The 21,457-nt window shown below is 41.9% G+C and overlaps 1 protein-coding gene and 1 long non-coding RNA gene across 4 annotated transcripts in view; one reads left to right on the top strand and one right to left on the bottom strand.

Annotated features, from left to right (window-relative positions):
• The window catches only part of LOC141992643 (uncharacterized), a 39,429-nt gene extending 36,872 nt beyond the window's left edge, over nt 1-2,557 (top strand). For both annotated transcript variants that reach the window (XR_012640626.1, XR_012640625.1), the window contains exons 2-4: nt 244-359; nt 913-1,508; nt 2,108-2,557. This is a non-coding gene — a long non-coding RNA (uncharacterized LOC141992643). The remainder of the gene's footprint in view (nt 1-243; nt 360-912; nt 1,509-2,107) is intronic.
• The window catches only part of PIBF1 (progesterone immunomodulatory binding factor 1), a 165,147-nt gene that overhangs the window by 40,139 nt on the left and 103,551 nt on the right, over nt 1-21,457 (bottom strand). For both annotated transcript variants that reach the window (XM_074961959.1, XM_074961967.1), the window contains exons 13-14: nt 15,988-16,078; nt 7,647-7,749 (exon numbers count right to left, since the gene is read on the bottom strand). In XM_074961959.1, coding sequence (XP_074818060.1) covers nt 7,647-7,749; nt 15,988-16,078 — 194 coding nt within the window. The remainder of the gene's footprint in view (nt 1-7,646; nt 7,750-15,987; nt 16,079-21,457) is intronic.

Here is a 21,457-nt window from a genome sequence, read left to right as displayed (position 1 = left end):
GTACAATTTTATATCATCCATTACATTGAATATAAAAATCTTCTTCTGATGATACAATTTTTGCTAATTTAGTAAAAATGACATGAGCCTTTGTTCTTACTCTATAACCATTACTTAATAGGAATGCAAACACAGCACAGATTTAAACAAGCACAATATAGTTTTAAACAAAATAAAATAGTTTTTAATTTCATGCTGTCTCATGTCAGCTAACAATCAAATACTTTCCCTTTTTTGTTATAGGTTATCTTTCAAGTATCTTTTACAAGAACCTTTCCAAACACGCTCCCTGCTACAGTGTAGACATACTCTAAGAGGCACAGCACAGAACTCACAGACTAAGGAGAAATAAGAGAAAGGTATTTTAAAGCAACATTAGTGCTTTCTGATTCTGAGCTGTTCTGGAGACTGGTGCAGTCTCCAATGCAGTACAGGTAGCCCTCCAGGGCTGTCTACAGTAGAGCCTGTCCCCAGCCATGCTGTCCACATTTTCTGCAACATTGCATATTGCAGCTTCATTCCCCACACCAGAGCTAGCGAGGGGATCCTGGAATGTAGCCTGCTGCAGTCTCTCTCAGCCCTGGTCTACACTAGGACTTTAGGTCGAATTTAGCAGCGTTAAATCGATGTAAACCTGCACCCGTCCACATGATGAAGCCCTTTATTTTGACTTAAAGGGCTCTTAAAATCGATTTCCGTACTCCACCCCTGACAAGTGGATTAGCGCTTAAATCGGCCTTGCCGGGTCGAATTTGGGGTACTGTGGACACAATTTGACGGTATTGGCCTCCGGGAGCTATCCCAGAGTGCTCCATTGTGACCGCTCTGGACAGCACTCTCAACTCAGATGCACTGGCCAGGTAGACAGAAAAAGGCCTGCAAACTTTTGAATCTCATTTCCTGTTTGGCCAGCGTGGCAAGCTGCAGGTGACCATGCAGAGCTCATCAGCAGAGGTGACCATGATGGAGTCCCAGAATCGCAAAAGAGCTCCAGCATGGACTGAACGGGAGGTACGGGATCTGATCGCTGTATGGGGAGAGGAATCCGTGCTATCAGAACTACGTTCCAGTTTTCGAAATGCCAAAACCTTTGTCAAAATCTCCCAAGGCATGAAGGACAGAGGCCATAACAGGGATCCGAAGCAGTGCCGCGAGAAACCTAAGGAGCTGAGGCAAGCCTACCAGAAAACCAGAGGGGCGAACGGCTGCTCCGGGTCAGAGCCCCAAACATGCCGCTTCTATGATGAGCTGCATGCCATTTTAGGGGGTTCAGCCACCACTACCCCAGCCATGTTGTTTGACTCCTTCAGTGGAGGATGGAGGCAACACGGAAGCAGGTTTTGGGGACGAAGATGATGATGAGGTTGTAGATAGCTCACAGCAAGCAAGCGGAGAAACTGGTTTTCCTGACAGCCAGGAACTGTTTCTCACCCTGGACCTGGAGCCAGTACCCCCCGAGCCCACCCAAGGCTGCCTCCTGGACCCGGCAGGCGGAGAAGGGACCTCCGGTGAGTGTACCTTTTAAAATACTATACATGGTTTAAAAGCAAGCATGTGAAAGGATTAATTTGCCCTGGCATTCCCGGCTCTCCTGGATGTACTCCCAAAGCCTTTGCAAAAGGTTTCTGGGGAGGGCAGCCTTATTGCGTCCTTCATGGTAGGACACTTTACCACTCCAGGCCAGTAACACGTACTCGGGAATCATTGTACAACAAAGCATTGCAGTGTATGTTTGCTGGCGTTCAAACAACATCCGTTCTTTATCTCTCTGTGTTATCTTCAGGAGAGTGAGATATCATTCATGGTCACCTGGTTGAAATAGGGTGCTTTTCTTCAGGGGACACTCAGACGAGCCCGTTCCTGCTGGGCTGTTTGCCTGCGGCTGAACAGAAATGTTCCCCGCTGTTAGCCACGGGGGGGGGGGGGGGGGGGAGGGTTGAGGGGGTAGCCACGCGGTGGGGGGGGAGGCAAAATGCGACCTTGTAACGAAAGCACATATGCTATGTATGTAATGTTAACAGCAAGGTTTACCCTGAAAGACTGTAGCCACTGTTTTATAAAATGTGTTTTTTTAAATACCACTGTCCCTTTTTTTTTTCTCCACAAGCTGCATGTGTTTCAATGATCAGAGGATCTTCTCCTTCCCAGAGGCTAGTGAAGATTAGAAAGAAAAAAAAACGCACTCGTGATGAAATGTTCTCTGAGCTCATGCTGTCCTCCCACACTGACAGAGCACAGACGAATGCGTGGAGGCAAATAATGTCAGAGTGCAGGAAAGCACAAAATGACCGGGAGGAGAAGTGGCGGGTTGAAGACAGGGCTGAAGCTCAAATGTGGCGGCAGCATGATGAGAGGAGGCAGGATTCAATGCTGAGGCTGCTGGAGGACCAAACCAGTATGCTCCAGTGTATGGTTGAGCTGCAGCAAAGGCAGCTGTAGAACAAACTGCCACTACAGTCCCTGTGTAACCAACCGCCCTCCTCCCCAAGTTCCATAGCCTCCACACTCAGATGCCCAAGAACGCGGTGGGGGGGCCACCAGCCAACCAGCCACTCCGCCACAGAGGATTGCCCCCAAAAAAGAAGGCTGGCATTCAATAATTTTAAAGTTGTAAACTTTTAAAGTGCTGTGTGGCATTTTCCTTCCCTCCTCCACCACCCCTCCTGGGCTACCTTGGTAGTCGTCCCCCTATTTGTGTGATGAATGAATAAAGAATGCATGAATGTGAAGCAACAATGACTTTATTGCCTCTGCAAGCAATGATTAAAGGGAGGAGAGGAGGGTGGTTAGCTTACAGGGAAGTAGAGTGAACCCAGGGGCGGGGGATTTCATTAAAGAGAACTTTCACACCGTAGCCTGGCCAGTCATGAAACTGGTTTTCAAAGCTTCTCTGATGCGTTCCGCGCCCTCCTGTGCTCTTCTAACCGCCCTGGTGTCTGGCTGCGCGTAACCAGCAGCCAGGCGATTTGCCTCAACCTCCCACTCCGCCATAAACGTCTCCCCCTTACTCTCACAGATATTGTGGAGCACACAGCAAGCAGTAATAACAGTGGGAATATTGGTTTCGCTGAGGTCTAAGCGAGTCAGTAAACTGCGCCAGCGCGCCTTTAAACGTCGAAATGCACATTCTACCACCATTCTGCACTTGTTCAGCCTGTAGCTGAACAGCTCCTGACTACTATCCAGGCTGCCTGTGTACGGCTTCATGAGCCATGGCATTAAGGGGTAGGTTGGGTCCCCAAGGATACGTATAGGCATTTCAACGTCCCCAACAGTTATTTTCTGGTCCGGGAATAAAGTCCCTTCCTGCAGCTTTTGAAACAGACCAAAGTTCCTGAAGATGCGAGCATCATGTACCTTTCCCGGCCATCCCACGTTGATGTTGGTGAAACGTCCCTTGTGATCCACCAGAGCTTGCAGCACTATTGAAAAGTACCCCTTGCGGTTTATGTACTCGCCGGCTTGGTGCTCCGGTGCCAAGATAGGGATATGGGTTCTGTCTATGGCCCCACCACAGTTAGGGAATCCCATTGCAGCAAAGCCATCCACTATGACCTGCACATTTCCCAGGGTCACTACCCTTGATATCAGCAGATCTTTGATTGCGTGGGCTACTTGCATCACAGCAGCCCCAACAGTAGATTTGCCCACTCCAAATTGATTCCCAACTGACCGGTAGCTGTCTGGCGTTGCAAGCTTCCACAGGGCTATTGCCACTCGCTTCTCAACTGTGAGGGCTGCTCTCATCTTGGTATTCATGCGCTTCAGGGCAGGGGAAAGCAAGTCACAAAGTTCCATGAAATTGCCCTTACGCATGCGAAAGTTTCGCAGCCACCGGGAATCGTCCCAGACCTGCAACACTATGCGGTCCCACCAGTCTATGCTTGTTTCCCGAGCCCAGAATCGGCGTTCTACAGCATGAACTTGCCCCATTAGCACCATGATGCATGCATTGGCAGGGCCCATGCTTTCAGAGAAATCTGTGTCCATGTCCTGATCACTCACGTGACCGCGCTGACGTCGCCTCCTCGCCCGGTATCGCTCTGCCAGGTTCTGGTACTGCATATACTGCTGGATAATGCGTGTGGTGTTTAATGTGCTCCTAATTGCCAAAGTGAGCTGAGCGGCCTCCATGCTTGCCTTGGTATGGTGTCCGCACAGAAAAAAGGCGCGGAACGATTGTCTGCCGTTGCTCTGACGGAGGGAGGGGTGACTGACGACATGGCTTACAGGGTTGGCTTCAGGGAGCTAAAATCAACAAAGGGGGTGGCTTTACATCAAGGAGTATTTCAGGCAGGACTTCACGGAGGGTTCCAATAAGAAATGGTGCACCTAAGTTATTGTTCTTATTGGAACAAGGAGGTTAGTCTGGCCTCTGATTGATACATGGCTAGATTTACCTCGCTGCACCTTCTCTGTGAGTGACTGCAGTGTGACCTAGAGGAATGAGTCCCTTAGATGGGGGAGGGGCAGGAAGCAAATGAGTACAAAACAAATCTGGTCTATTTCTTGTTTTGATCCACTCCATCTATCTTTTACATCTTTGGCTGGCAGCAGACGGTGCAGAAGGACTGCATGCCATCCACATCTCATGGCTGCCCGGCAGAAGATGGTGCAATATGACTTCTATCCATCCTCATCTCTTGCCTGCCCGGCAGAAGATAGTACAGTACGACTGCTAGCAATCCGTATCGCCTGCCTGCTCACCATAAGACGGTTCAATAGGACTGACTGCAGGACTAAAGAGAATGACCTGGTCAAGTCACTCCAAATTTAGTCCCTGCGCCCATGTCTGCCCAGGCGCACCTGGCAGACGCGGCCAGGAGCACCTCGGACATGACGATGACGGCGACGGCTACCAGTCATATTGCACCGTCTGCTGCCAGAAGGCAATGGGTTGCTGCTACTGTGTAGCAATGCAGTACCGCGTCTGCCAGCACCCAGGAGACATACGGTGACAGTGAGCTGAGCGGGCTCCATGCTTGCCGTGGTATGGCGTCTGCACAGGTAACTCAGGAAAAAAGGCGCGAAACGATTGTCTGCCCTTGCTTTCACGGAGGGAGGGAGGGAACGGGGGCCTGACGATATGTACCCAGAACCACCAGCCCCATCAGGCATTGGGATCTCAACCCAGAATTCCAATGGGCAGCGGAGACTGCGGGAACTGTGGGATAGCTACCCACAGTGCAACATTCCAGAAGTCGATGCTTGCCTTGGTACTGTGGAAGCACTCCGCCGAGTTAATGCACTTAATGCACTTAGAGCATTTTCTGTGGGGACACACACACTCGAATATATAAAACCGATTTCTAAAAAACCGACTTCTATAAATTCGACCTAATTCCGTAGTGTAGACATACCCTCAGTTCCTGCACTGAAGGAATTTGCCCTTGGCTAGCTCAGGGGCTTTTAGAACCCTTTTACACCACACCAGCCCCTTTACCCAGCATACAGGCAAGGGTCAGAATACAGGAAAAATGCTACCTTTTAAATTTTAACTGGTGTGTTTATATCAGTGTTGTTCCACTAGTACAACCAACACACACACACACTCGCAGAGTAAGCCAGACCTTTGGAAAGAAACAGAAGTAAGAAGCACTCAGTAATACCAACCTAAGCGTTCACAAACCATGGGTCATGCTCTGAAAAATCTTGAATGGCTTAAAGTTAATGAGATCTGAAAATTAACACACTGAGTTTTTATTTGCCTTTTGGCATTGAAGCATTTAGGGTTCATATTATCAAGCTTTTCTCAACAACCCTGACAGCTAAAACTTCACTTTAAAAAAAAAATATGAAAGCTGAGATTCTCATGAAATAACCAGATTCCTGCACCTGTGGCTTTAAAAAAAACAGTATTTATCATGATAAAGTTGCAATACCTGGCAACACTCCAGTGCAAGTTACTTTTTACATTTTTACATTGGTGCAGAAACAAATGTGCAAAAAAACCTAGTGCAGGCACCTCAGTTTGTTCATCTTATTGAAATCAACTGACTTAGTTTTAGTATTATACTTTTTAAAAATAAATGTACTATCTAGTGGAACTTCAAACTCTGAAAATCTCTGAAACAACTAATGAGAAAAAAAATCAATTAATGTAGATGAGCTAGACTAACAAATGCAATAGCATGGTTCCCAGAATAGCAAAGGAACTCTCAGAACCTTTTACCAGGTAGGAAACAAATCATTCCTGTTTTATTCCCTGAAAAAATTACAGAATTATTGGAACTAAAGACAGTGCTAAATGTTACAAATTTTTTGTTTAAAGCCTCGTTCCATGCACAGAGAGTGAGATAATCTGCAAGTGTTTGTTCCTGATCCTTGGGGAGATTTGGCAGGAGGGGGACTGCTCTCTCTTTACAGCTGTGTATGGGATCTTCTGTGGGCACAATCAGCCCAGTGGTCTTCTTGGAAGTAACTGCCAGATGTCCTTTCTCTACCTCTCTGGTGTAATTATGAAAAGTTGTATCCTTGGCTTTAATCAGAATCTCTGTCTGCTTTCATTCGCTAAGGAGTTTGAACCAATAAAAGTTTAGTTTCTGGAGCACATGAAGGAAACTTGAGAGAGGTAGGGGTACGCTGTTCCTCTGCACGCCATCCCAATTCAATCTGTGGCTGGCAGTGTGAAATTACTATAAATTTACCTTCAACATAATTAAAACAGCTTTTAAAGTGTTTAAAGTTTTATGATTGACAGGCCTCAAAACTTGTCACCTAGAAATGTCAGTCAGAGCTGTTCCAAATTAAAGGGACATTTGTAAGAATACAGTATAGTTCTGTTATTCAAATTAAGTGGTACGATAATCTTAAAATCAAACTATTAAACCTCACAACTAAAGCATAATCTGCCTGGGACTTCAATAAGGTGGTAATGTCACCTCTGATAATTTAAGACTAATGAAGCTCTTTCATTCTTAAAATGAGAGTCTGAAGGAAAATTTAAAAATTTCTAGGCATTACTGAATTTGAGTCTGTGGGATTTCACTCTGTTTTCATTATTCACTCTCCATGTCAAGTAATATGACTTTAGCTAGTAAAGTGATAAAAATAATGTACTGTAAAATATATAAGTACTCATCAATCATTAAACTAACATTACGTTAGGGAACATTTTTAAAAAAACAGAATACAGAACTTTCCTGAAAGTAATTAGCATAATGATATTATCAGATATCACCCAGAAATAACCTAAATTTGTGTGTTAAGAGACTAAAGGGCCTGAACAAATATAGCAAAAGTAGGGAGCTATAACAGATAAGTAATATCTTAAAAAGTGATTTAAAAAAGCAGACCTGTGTCAGAAGTAATGAGGTACTAGTTGAAAAATTAACCATCATAGAAAATACCAAACTAGTTTTGCTAGTTAGTCATCTGCTCAGAAATCAGAGCTTATATTTTTGTTTAGCCTACATTTTTGTTTAGTCTGTAAAGTAATCTCTCCTTTTGATCTCTGTTTTACAATACACTATAAATTGCTTTGTAAAGGTTTAGCATAAATGTGTTTTTGTTAATTGTAAGGTCATTTTTAGACAGCAAGCAAATACATAATAAACTTTGTTCAGAAAATAACTATTCTGTAAAGGACTACTCTGCAATATTTATGGTCTCGTTATATATTTTTTTCTTTTGTGGAAGTAATTTACCTCTTGTGAAATCTGTGTGACTTGTTCTTTCTGATGTTCCAGATCTTTTACAAGCAATGAGTTTTGCTTTTCTAGCTGCAGTAACCTTCTTGCCAAGTGAACACTGTGCCAATAAATAAGTAAATAAGTAAGCAAATAAATAAATAAATAAATGCATACATACATACATAAACAAAGTTCATGTGGAATGTTTTCCAAAACATGCAAAATGCATTCTAGCACTTATATTTGAGAACTTGCTTGCTTTAATTTTTCACTAATGCTAAAATGTAAAGAGGTAAAAAATACACAGTAAAATGTTATAAATAATAGTCAAAATTGGAAGAACAAGTCAATAGAGCGCTGCAAATCTATGGGTATCCACAGACCATTCTTATGGATCACAGCTTGGATGCGCATGAGGCAGGAAGTCTCTAGGGACAAGTGGGGGGCAGTTGAGGGTTTGGCACAGCCCTGTGTCACTGTTGTGTGGTGACCTGTGGAGCTGTTATATACAGCCCCGCAAATCTGCAGACAATTTATACAGCTTGTGTATCAAATGCAGATACAAATGTTTGTATCCGTGCAGGGCTCTATAAGTCAATGCTACTTTAACTGCACCAAAGTAACATCCCCACAAAAACGTAATTCTGATACGTTGTTCACTAAGGTAATTTACCTCTATCACTTTACAATGTTATATTAGTTCAGTGTAAGTAATTATATTGGAAGGCTGTTACCTTCCAAAACAAAAACATAAAACAAAAATATACTGTACTTTATACACAAAATAATTTTACGTGATATTATAATTATGTATAACATTGAAATGGACTTCAGGATGTAATGGTTACTTATCTGACAGCCTGAGTAGAGACAGGCTGACCATTCATTCTGTTGAAAAATACTAGGAACAATCTAGAAGAATTCCTAAATGGCTTTATTCTGTCCAGATTGTAAGAAAGAGAATTGACAACATCCAAGGGGTGGAGTTTATCTTCACCCAGGGTAATGTGAGGCTTGGGGAAGAAGTATAGGTGGATCATCTGGTTAGAATGAATGTCAGAAACCACTCTGGGTAAAAACCTGGGCTGAGGTCTTAAAGTCACTTTGTCACTGTGGAATGGAGCTTAAGGTGACTCCACCATGAGGGCCTTGAAATCTCACCTACTCTCCTGGCTGATGGAATAGCCCCTAGGAAAGCAGTCTTCATGAATAGATGGTACAAGGAATATACTGAAGTCTCATTTAGCCTGCTAAAACAATGTTGAGGTTTCAGGAAGTGGAATCTCCCTGAATGGCAGGAAAACATGAATGAGACCTTTGAGAACTCCAGCTATTGTTGAATGAGAGAAAACAGTGTGGTCTTCCACCAGAAGCTGGTGAGCAACGGTACCAGCAACAATGGTACCAGCTCAGACAGCGCATCAGGATGCTGCCCCCACATCTGGCCAAAGATGCCCCTCCTATGATTTCTCCTTTTTTTACATTGATACAAACAAGTTATGTATTATATTCCAGACGTTGCTAATTACCACCCTTCTCCTTGTACCTGCTACTGTGAACAAAACATCATTATCCATTATCCTGTCATCTCATCCTTATCTTACAAGGGGACGGTGTGTTCCTGTACCATCTCTTATGAAAGTGTTCATGTAATTACTTGAGAATTCTGGGTGTTCTTGTACCATCCTCTCCAGTCAGGAAAGTGCCTACTTGGTTAGCCAATAACCTAGTTTGCTAGTTTTGCCAAGGCCAGGCCTACTCTGGTTCATATCCTTAGGTTCACACTGTTAGTTATGCCTGGGGTTCCAACAAGGCATACAGTTAGTACTCTCTCCTTCTGGGAGATAGGGTGTGTATGGACAGGGAGGGAAAGATCACTGTAAGTCCTTCAACATGTGAAAAGCCTCACTGCGGGCAAAGCCTTTGAAGGAGAGGTCCTCGATGGTTGTTTGAATCTCATTCAGTATTCCCAAAGACTGCAACCAGGATGCCTTGAGCATCTCCTTTCCATACTCCTGTGGGAGTTAATCTTTTAATTGGGATACCAGGCCCAATTCAGGTAGTTGTATTTTGCCAGGAGCACTTGTTAGTTCACAATGCACATTTATAGACCGGCTAATGAGTTTCCACCTCCGGCCAACTTTTTAGGGCCTTATCCCTGGGAGTCACTTCAGTGGACCCCTGTTTGCTGGTACCTCTTGTGGACCATGGCTATGACCAGAGAATCTGGTGTCTGGAGGTTGAAGAAATATTCAAAGCCCTTAGAAGGGACATGTCTGATTTCTTAGATGTAGGTGCCATGGGAACAGGAATCTTCCAAAAATGCCTGGCTGGTTCCAATAAGCCCTCACTTATTGGTACTGCCAGTCTCCCAGAGAACAACTACTGCAGGATACCGAATAGTTTGTCTGACTTTTCATGTGGTCTCTTGACCAGGAATTCCAGTGTGTTGTCTACCCTCCTGGGAAGTTCCTAGAAGATCCAGTAGTTATCAAGTGGGGTTGGAACAACTGGGGTCACAGCGTTGGCAAGTGAAAAGGATGAGATCAACTTTGGGACCCTTTGGGCTTCTATCTGCTGTAAGGTCTCCTGTTCACTCTGCATATGGTGCAGGAGGTGCCTGCTGAGCGCAGTGACCCTCTTGAAGTCTACAAGGGGAGGGTGACTTTGTTCTAGTCACCTGAGAGGCAGTCGAAACCCTGTGACTAAAGTGCATCCCCTGTGGGCCCCAGAAGGCCACGACTACATGGGATTCTAGAAAGGGGCTGTGGGCCATGACAGGTACCATGCAGTGTAATGCTCACAACTGTCCTGTAGTTTCTCCTTTCAGATGGTGTAGGGATTGGGGACTGAGGCACCTAGTTAGGTGACATATCACTCCAGTCCTTCAAGTCCAACGAGGAGAAGGAACATACCTCCTCCATGGCTGAATATTCAGGAAGGATAGGCAGCTCCTGTGGAGGCAGTACCAGTACCACAGCAGATACTTTTTTAGCAAAAGACAGCAAATAGAGACTCAGGCTTGTCCAGTACCATCAACTGGTACCGTGAACGGCATAGGTACCATGAAGAGAGGCTCCCCAAGTGAAGACACAGAAGAAAGGATGACTGGTGTGGAAGCAAAAAGAAAAGGAGAACTTGTGGCACCTTAGAGACTAACCAATTTATTTGAGCATAAGCTGTGGAAGCAGTTGATGTTAAGGTATTTGGTACAAAGCCAGAGTTTCAGTCAGACAGTGCTCTTTCAGTGCTGGGGTTTTCAGCATCAGTGCCAGAAGGTTCAATGAGTGTTCTTACACCATTGGCTTCAGTGTTGTGTACTCCAGTGCTGGCTGCCTTGGTGTGTGCTGTTTTGGTGCTGGATGTTTTGATCCAAAGCTGCTGGTACCAGGTATATTGATGGCTGGAGAGTATGTTGAGGCTGGTCAGTGGCCAATCAGTGCCAAGGACTTAGCAGAATCCGATCTGGGCCTTAAACTGTGTCATAAGCTAGATCTGCTTGGGGCCAGACAGAAGCTCTACATCTCCGCTTACCATGATAATGTTGCTCCTTCTGTCCTCTCTCTTCAGAGGATTGGGCTGAAGAGGTGAAGGAACTTCTGGCTAACTACATGGTGGAGGAATGGGATTTCATCAGCATCAAATGGAATCAGGAGACTGGAGTGAACTGGTGGCTTACCAAGGAGCTCTGAGAGGTGGTCTGACCTGGAGGAAGTCTTCTTGCTTTCATGGGGCTCTGAAGGAGGATGAGCTTAAGTTGAGACTCCCTGGACTTCTGCATCATTTTAGAGAAGGAACAAAATATAAACCACTTTCATAGTATATACATTTCCCCAGACCAAAGAGGCACGTAGAGGGTCCATCACTGATGGGTATTACTCCCACGCAAGAATAGCAGGTCTTGAATCCTGGGGATTTGGACTCTGCTATGTCCAGTGTGGTCCTGGTGTTGGAGATGGCATGGGGGCTTAAAAACCCTAAAATCTTTTTAAAAAATGCCAATGGGCCAATAGGATAAAACTAATTAAAACTATAACTAAGTGAAAAGCTAAATCGTGCAGTGTACAGAGACATGGACACTGCAGGTATTCTGTCTTCCAGCCACAGGTGGTAAATTGGAGAGTGGTTGTGGCCATCCCACCCTGGCAACAAGGTGCTAGCATGCCCCTATGGACACTGCTATTCAAAAGATTCTGATCTTGCACTCATGGGGTACATGAGCATCAGAAGTGGAATACATGCAGACAATCACTTAAAGAATATTTACAGTTGGATTTAAATTGGGAACCTTTTAACATAAATCCTGATTTAATTATTTACTCTCCTCTTGTTTTTCATGTGTTTGCTTCGTTTACTAGTTAACTACATATGGCTTTGGATCTTTTGCAACTATTTTTCTCTTCCTTCTTGACCTTGCTGTGAAGTCATAATACTGAATTTATGACCAATGAAACAGATTATGTCATCACAAACATAGGCTTAAGAGTTCAGTGCAGGTTCAAGTGGAGAGATTGACTGTGGAAATAAGCTTTTATTCAGTACAAGTATATGTGAAATACCACATTAAACAGAAAGATCTGAGTGAGTGTTGCATTTTTAAAGTCTGCTCTAATGTGCAAGTCTCTATTTAAAGCAAATAAATCAAATGTCACAAATGTTAAAATACTGATGTCTATTAGAACAGTGTTTTAAAAAAATTGATCATACCGCATACTCAGATTCTACAGAACAGTATGAAAAGCTAATTCCAAAATAAGAGCATCATTTGTTTGTGCTCTAACCATTTCTTCAATTGAAAGTTATGTACCATATCAAAAATGTAAAACTGTTTTCAAAACAAAATTGAAAATATGAAGTAATGCTTTTATTTTAATCAAATTAAAGTCAAGCCTTGTTGAGCTCTTTTTACTTTGCGCTTTAGTTATACAAGTCCACAATATTGCAGTGCACATAAAAAATAAATCTATACTTTTTCTGAAAATGTATACCTATATTCACTGAAAAAATAGTGCCAATGTGAATTAGCTAAGCTAGAGCAGTGTTTTCCAAAGTGTGAGACGTGCCTCGAGATAGGAGAGCAAAGGACTAGTTAGAGGCATGTGGAAGATGAATAAATTAAAATAGAATAGAATAAAATGGAATGACTTTAAAATTTAACAAAACATTGCAAGGTTGAAGACCTGCTTAGTTTAATCTTTCTTAAATGGGGGCTCAGCTTTTGAAAATTTGTGAAGTACTGATTTACTATATAAACACACATCTTTTCTTTTCAGGATTTATTTTCCAAAATACATTTTTAGATGAAAATGATTTTTTTAAACAACCTTGTATATCAAGTCTTCTGTTGCTTCTTTGTGTGAAACAGACTAGCCAAGTGATATCCAACAGCTGATGGGCAACAAAGAACATATAATTAACAACTTATTAAAAAAGTTTTGTTACTAGTTGATTAGACAGTGAAACTGCAGTCAGACGACTAGCAGTATTTATGTGCTTTTTCTTTCCAAATGCAAAGTGAAAAAATGACAAGACAGAAAAGAAAAAAATTCAGAAATTACCACTCTGAGGAATTACAGGTGGGAAAGCACTGATCTACTGCACTTAATTTTCAGAGAACAAGAAGTTCAAGTAAGTAATTTTTTTTTCCTCCAAAGGTACCACACTAAGGGGTTTTGACAGTCTTCCCTCATGCCACAGAGGTTTAATATATCCTGCTGTGTCCTAGAGCAGTAAGAGTGAGAGAGGTGCCAATGCACCTGAGAAAAACATCATGGAAGTCAGCTGACCTATGCCTACGCATCTATGCTTGCGCGGGAGAAGAGATCCTGCTCTCTAAGTCAATATGGAGCACCACATTGGGATGCTACACTGATGAACCAATGACAGTGATGACTATTTCAACATAACAGAGAAGCACTTGTTTCAAGAATCCACAACTTCTGGACCTCTCATTAGTCCTGAACCAAACCTGGAGGACACTGATGGAGCCTCTTAATGACAACCTGGGATGCTCAACTCTGCCATCTGGCTTGAATCCAGGAAATGCCAAAAGAAGACCAAAGTGCCTTCATGCACTCACCCTGCAACTGACATTCCAGTGCTCTGTGGGCATAGATCTTACAGACCAGCTAGACACAGCTTTCTCCATGACTGATGACGAAACAGTGGCTAAGTTCCATCCATTATGGACAAAATACACCTGCAGTTGCAGCACTTTTAAAGTTGCTGGGCTGCTACAACCCCAATATTTTATGAAAGAAGGGAAAGTGAGCAAAATACCTATTTTGGTGTTTTTGAGAAAGATTTGAGTTAAAACAATGAACCTCTGTAGGTCCAATCACTCAAATGTGATCAAAATCAGACATAATGGAAAAATATATTTAAGCTTAGGTCCACACTACAGACTTCTGTTGGCACAGACGTGTCAGTCAGGGGTGTGAAGAGGTGTGATCCCTGAACAGAGCTGCGCTGGCAGAAGTCCCTAGTGTAGATGCAGCTATACAGGCAAAAACAGCACTTTTACCAGTATAACTTGTTTATTTGTATAACTTGGCTTTACTATACTGCTGCAAAGCACAAATTTGTTAGCATAGCCATGCCCACAGTAGGAGAGTTTTGCTAGTATAGTACACTCATTGGTAAAGCATTCCTAGTGTAGACATACCCTATATCTTACATGACACACAAAAGAATAGAGACACACACAATGAGATGCACTAATGGCACCCAAACAGGATATAATTCAGAGGAAAAATTGTTTTTCCCCCCTTCCAAGACAAGTAGATGGATGTGATGCAGCAGTAGCAATATAGACCAGACAAGTGGCTCCCTGAAGTTCCTTCATTTTCAGTACAGTACCAAGAAACTAAGGTTTGCAGACACTAGGTGGTTGCTGTTTTACAGAAACAGTAGTAAAAGGCTTCCCATATTGGAGCCAAAGGATTTAGGAATTTAAGGTATAGAGTACTGAAAAGCCTCCTACTATGAACACCAAAATGGGATTTTTTTTTTTTTTTTTTTTTTTTTTTTTTTTTACAGGTGATATTTTGGAGATTATCGTATGCAGTTTTCTAAGAAAAGAATCTAGATGCAAATACCAATATGGTAAGGCAAAATAAGCATCTATAAATCAAATACTATGCAAATCTTATTACTTGGCATGAGGCCTTTAAACTGTATACATACTAATTTTTTGCATACGTATGGAGAAAAATGTGTCCTGGTATGACACATATTGAAATAACCTATTTTAAAAACAAATTCAAAGTAAACAGGAAATGGTACATAGGTTTATGCAGAGAGTGAAGATTTAGGGGACTACCTCCTTTTGTCCTTAATATTATCCAGTAATTACAGTGGTGTACTTCTGTTCAAAATGATATTCAATAAATTATACAATTGTTAATTTTGGGGGTGGATACATAAAAAGTTGTAGATGCAATTTCTGCAGTAAAAGCCAGCCATACTTGAGAAAAGTTTCCCTCTTTGGACTGAATACAATTTGAGAAAATGAAAAAACAAACAAATGCACTCTTTTCTCAAGTTATACTTTTTGTTAAAACTATCTGTAGATATCAGAATGTGATCAAAATGTCTTAAATACAATCCAGGAGTGACTGAAGACCTGATCTGCCAAGAACTACAAGCTTTCTCCATTAGAAGTTGGTTCAATTAAGGATATTACCTCATCCTCCTTGTCTAACACAATATTAAGATTAATTATTTAAACACCCAAATGAAATAAAAAACTTATGACTCTAGCAGAAACATCAATTTGCCCACATTGTATATATTTAGGTACATATTTAACATACTAACATTCAGAAAATACTATGGGCCTGATTCACTCACCACTGTGTTTTTTCAGTTTTACACTGCTACTTCACAGATTTCAGTGAAGTTAAACCAGAGTAAACTGGAGAGAGACACAGGTGAATCAGGCCTTGTATGCACACAATTCAGATGAGATAATGATGCTCTGAAACTTTGGACTTTTCCCCTTTCCTGACAGCTGTGCTTCTGAGTTCACTATTGGTATGTTAAATTAGCTGAAAATTTATTTCAACTAGTTTGATTTTACAGCTATTTGAGTTTTGCATACTCAAGGCATCCAGATACCTACCTTTCTGAAAGATAAAGAAAAAAATATGAAGCGTCAATAACGCAGAAAAATATCCACGCACCTATTTATACACACAAACCACAAAACCACTGTTTTAAAGATTTCTGAATATTGGACAGTTATCTAAAAAATAAAATTACTTTGCATCATTCAAAATGGCTGGCTTCCAAAATGGATGATATATTGAATCTATTTTTATTTAGTTTAGACGTAAACCAGGGAGACAGTTTTTACCTTTGCTTTAGCCGCCTTTTGGCTGTTGTAGGAACATTAGCACCATACCCATAGGAAAAGAGAATTCTTTCTGCTTCATCTTCATTTTCCACTGCAAAATAACAAACAAACATAAAGATGTATCCAGTATTTTAAAAATATTGATCCTCAAAGGAACATAATTAATGTAAAAGATGAAAAAAAATGTTATTTACCTATTCTGCAACTGCTGTTCTTTGAGATATGGGTGCAGATGTGTATTACACTCAGGCGTGCATGTGCACAGTGTGAAAAGATGGGAGAACTTTGCCTAGCAGTACCCAGTGGGGCACGCGTGTGCCCCTGACCCTCAAATCCCTTCCTAGGGATATTTAAGAGTGGCAGTGACCTGAGTTCCTTTGAACTGGAATCCCGAGTGGAGACTCTGATACAGAGGGGACAGAGAGTGGAATATATGTCTGCACCTACATCTCAAAAGAACAACAGTTACTGAATCGGTAAGTAACGATTTTTTCTTCTTTGAGTGGTTAGACATGTATTCCACTCAGGTAACTCACAAGCAGTAACAGAAAGAGGTGGGGCTCAGAATACTTAAACAGTGACTGCAGAACTGTCTTTCCAAAGTTTGCATCTGATCTAGACACAGCACCTAACAGGATAGTGTCTGGCAAAGGTTATGCATGAAAGACCAGAGAGTGGCCCTGCAAATATCCAATACAAAGACCTCACTGAGAAAAGTGACCAAAGCTTCCTGGGCCCTCATCGACTGAGCCACCAGTCTCTGTGGAAGTTTGGCCTGAGCTACCCTATATTCTATCGTAATGCAGGAAGTAATCCATTTGGACATCTTCTGTGCAGAAACTGCCTGGCCCTTATTCGATCCACATAGGAGACAAAAAGCCAAGGTGATGCATGAAATGGTTCAGTCCTTTCCAGAAAGAATACCAAGGATCATCTCACATTCAATGAATGAAGGGGTTCTTCATCTGCATTTGAGTGAGGCTTAGGAAAAAAATACTATTGTTTGGTTAATGTGAAACTGATTCAGACAACAATTTAAGGTATGGCCTTCAGGTCACCTTGTCTTTGACAAACTGCCTATATGGAGGCCCCATCATTAGGGCCTTCAGTTTACTTACTCTCCTTGTGGATATTACGGCCATCGTAAAGGCTTTTTTTGGCAAAGGAAAGACAGAGAATGAGTTGCTAGGGGCTCAAAAGAAGGTCCCATAAGGACAGCCCGCACAGTGTTAAGGTCCCACAAAGTAACTGCTAGCTTTACAGATGTAAAGAGGATAGACAATGCCTTTAAGAAATCTTACTACCATGGAATTAGAGAAATCTGACTTTTCTTGGATTGGAGGATGGAATGACGAGATCGTCACCAAGTGGACTCTCAATGAGCTGAAAGAGAGACCTGAGGATTACTAATATGTAGTCCAAAATGCAGGCTAACACAGCTGAATTCCTCCAGCCAGTGAACAAACCAAAAAACTTTTCCACTTGGCCAAAGAGGCAGACCTAGTAGAGGGTTTTCTACTATTAAGTAGGACTTGTTGAACTGCCTGACAATACTTTTTGTTGCAATTAGTTACAAACAGTTCAATAGTTGGAATGCCCCATTCTCTGAAGATGGACCTCAGAATGCTGTTCTTCACAGACCACTCGTGATTCTCGGAGAAATTCCTGCTGAGGTTATCAGCCAACTAATTCGGAGCACCCAAGAAGTCTGCGGCTATAGGAATGAGGGCATCCTCCATGCAGAAGAGCTAAATAAATTGGTTAGTCTCTAAGGTGCCACAAGTACTCCTTTTCTTTTTGCGAATACAGACTAACACGGCTGTTACTCTAAAACTTTATTGCTTCCTGACAGAGCTAGTTGGAGTGGGCTTTACCCTGCTTGTACACATAATACATTGCAGTGGTATTGTCAGTAAGTATGTGAATCTCTGTGCCCTTGATCTGAGCCCAAAAGTTCCAGCTTGCATTGTAAATCACTCAAAGCTCCACGATGTTGATGTGAAAGGAGGGTTCCTGTTCTGTCCACAAACCCTGAATTTTCAATGTACTTAGATGCGTTTCCCAACCCCACCCCCTGCCCTAGTGTGGAGGCATGGATAACTATAGTCTTGGTTAGTGGAGGACAGGAAAAGGAGACACCTTCACATATATTGTTCTGATCTGCCCACCATACTAGGGACTCCAGGATCACCAATGGCACTTGGACAACCCATCCAATGACTGACAAGTTGGGAGACAGACCAACTTCAACAAAGTTTGAAGAGGATGAAGGTGCAATCTCACATGCTGGACTACGTAAAGGCATGTGGCCTATATCAAAAAGTGAGTCCAGAACAAAGAGGAAGAGTAAATCTGCTGCTGTTTGATAAGCCTGTGGGATCGATATGATCAGTGCTGAAGCTGATGTTGTTGGTCCTAGACTCAATGGCCGCCCAACAGGCAGTACGAGAGTTGATAGTACAGTGCTTGAATGATCTTGCTTCTCTACAGGAGAGCATGTACATGGCTCAGCTCTATCCTGAACACTCCAGGAACCCCAGTGCCACCCAGCACTCCTTTTAGAAGAGGAGGAAGACTCTCTCTGAGCCTAGGGCACTACTACTAACTATATACAAAATATCGAGAGAAAACTAGCTGAGAGAACAACAGAAGTGTGAGCTAAGGTATCACATGGCACGATCTGAGTCAAGCTGCGGGCAGTGAGAAGGAACTGAAGGGGTCAGGGCAGTGCTACTCTTAAACACATGCAGTGCTCCTACAGGTATTTCTAGGCAATGTTCTCTGTCTTCAGTGCACTGGTAACACACAAGTCTGCAACCAGTCAAAGAACTACTGATTAAACCTTTAAGCAATTATGCTTATAATCTCTCTCTCTTTCTTTCTCTCTCTCTCACACACACTCTTCAATTTTTAAATTTGAAGTAAATGTAGTGCTTATGAAACAGAGGAAATTAAAAAGAACTGATGTCCTTGAGGGCTGAAGTCAACACTTTAGCCACAAATGCATTCATAATGCGAACTTCCTTCATACACTACTGGGCCAACATGCCTTAACTTTTTCTGACAGGTGCAGTCTCTACGCAAATATGATTCTTTGACTCCCTCCTGAAACTGCCAACAAGTATTCTAATTAAGACTTCATTGTTTGTGCTTTTGAAAATGTAGCTTGTCAAAGATTACATATTTTGAAAATGGATATTTTGTGGTAAGAAACATTTTGGCTACGAAACTCATTTTCTCAACTTCAAAAATAAAACAAACATACCCTACTAATTATAAAATTCACAGAGAGAAAAAGACCTATTCAGTCCATCCTCCTACAAGTGCATGATTGTTCTTTGAAATATATTTTTACTAATGCATTGTCAGAAGTCTCAAAGTATTATCTTTTGGGTTATTTTATATTATGTAGTTCATTAATTTAGATCCTTCACATAAAAAATAGTTAGTCACTCCTCTTTCACCATCTCATTTGTGATATAAAATAGCAAACAAGTTATTTTAGCTCCAAGAGTGAGCGTTTCTTATTTCTCTGGCAGAATACCATTGCTGCAACATGCAATAGCATAATTATACACTCTAAGTAGAACTATGTGCACAGAATGTACAGGACAAAATATTGGCAAGAGCATCTCAGTTCTGAATGCAGAAAAAAAAAAGATCTAATCTATTATCTCCAAGCTCTGCTATTATTGACAAACTAAGAACATATAAAGCTTTCCCTTAAGCATGTGATGATATAAATTATACTTACACCAATACTTTTATCAGTAAACTAAGTTATAACAGAAACAAGCCTAATATTACATTGAATTTTAAGTTTTTAAAAGCAAAGAAAAAAGCTAAAAGAACTATTTAGAGTTAGATAACTTAGCAACCTGAAAACATACTTCTAAGGATTTAAAACCAAATGAAAATTGCTTTAAAAAGCTTGTTTTTTTTTATAGTCCAATGGTATAAGATTTACAGATCTACAAAAATTAATATCAGGTTAACATAGGGCATACTTCCTGACACACTACAAATGCAAATTTTTCTAGAGCAGGTTATCCCTTTCAATAGCATTGTAACAAATACAAACAACATGGGACTGGGGTTACATTTAAATATGGGAGTAACTATATCCACAGTTATTATGTGATAGAAAATCCCACTGCTACTAACATAAACCTACTGTGTAAGCAGCAAGACTGTTGTTATCACAGCCAGATTCTGTCTTACCCTGCTCGTCCATATTGTTTGTATTTGATACAATACTATTAAAAGGGGCTTGGGGAGAATGCCACAATTTAGACAAACCTCCAAGGCTGTCTAAATTATACTAGGGACCTCTCCAGTTTCCAGAACACCACGGGATCAGGAGGGTGCAAAGATGGCTTAAAGCCACCTTAACCCCTCCCCTCCCACTGGACTGCAAGTTCTGTGCTAGGCCTCTTAGGCTACGTCTACACAGCAAAGAAAAATCCGCGGTTGGACTGTGCCAGCTGACTCGGGCTTGCAGGGCTATTTCATTTCTGTGTAGACTTCTGGACTTGGGGTGGAGCCCAAGCTCTGGGACCCTCCCACCTCACAGGATCCTAGAGCCCAGGCTCTAGCCTGAGCCTGGAAGTCTAAACAGCAATAAAACAGCCCAGCAGCCCGAACCCTGCGAGCCCGAGTCAGCTAGCACAGGCCAGCCGAGGGTGTCTAGTTGTTGTGTAGACATACTCTTAGAGGAGCAGCACAGAATCTCACCCTATTTGTTCAGATATGTAGGCACAGGCTATGTAACGTAGGGTCTGGCAGGCAAAGACACCAAGTTTGAACATAATGTAGGCAATGAGCCAAGGCTAATGCTCATTGAGCTAAAACATGCTCGTTTTACTGTTATCTTACCCTCTTCCCCTATCCCCCAGACTGTTTTTTCCCCTGTTGTGATCAATTGTATTGCACATAGTAAGCTCACGGGGGTAGGGACAGCCTTTTTAATTAATGTTATACAGTGCTTAGCACAAAATGGCCCCATCATAAGAATGACATTCACAACACTGATATCTCATCCACTCAAAAATCCGCTCCCCACCCAAATCATCCAAACAATCTAAAACCAAAAATATCCCAGTATAGTTTTTACCCCAAAAACAAAGATGACCCAGAGATTCCAACTGATTTCATTACTGCTATTTATACATAAGGCACTCAGTTATTACAACAAATAGTATAAATTTCTAAAACAGACAGATCCCTGACTAGGCCATTACAGACTATTGTAATATTAATAAGCGAAGCATAATGAGGAGTCAGTGAAGTGACTGTAATAGTCACATTTCAATAGTCTCTTCCACATGCACATGCTCTACAGAGAAAAAATGTCAACAGATTATTTGATACAAGCCATTTCACTTGTGTAAATATATCATTTCTTACAAAAACAAAGATAGCATACAAGAGTAAAGGCCTTATCAATTAAGGGCAAATATATATATATATA

This window comes from Natator depressus, chromosome 1, assembly GCF_965152275.1.
Source record: "Natator depressus isolate rNatDep1 chromosome 1, rNatDep2.hap1, whole genome shotgun sequence".
NCBI lineage: Eukaryota > Metazoa > Chordata > Testudines > Cheloniidae > Natator > Natator depressus.
Note: the sequence above shows the minus strand (reverse complement) of the source record. Positions and strands in the feature narration are given on the sequence as shown.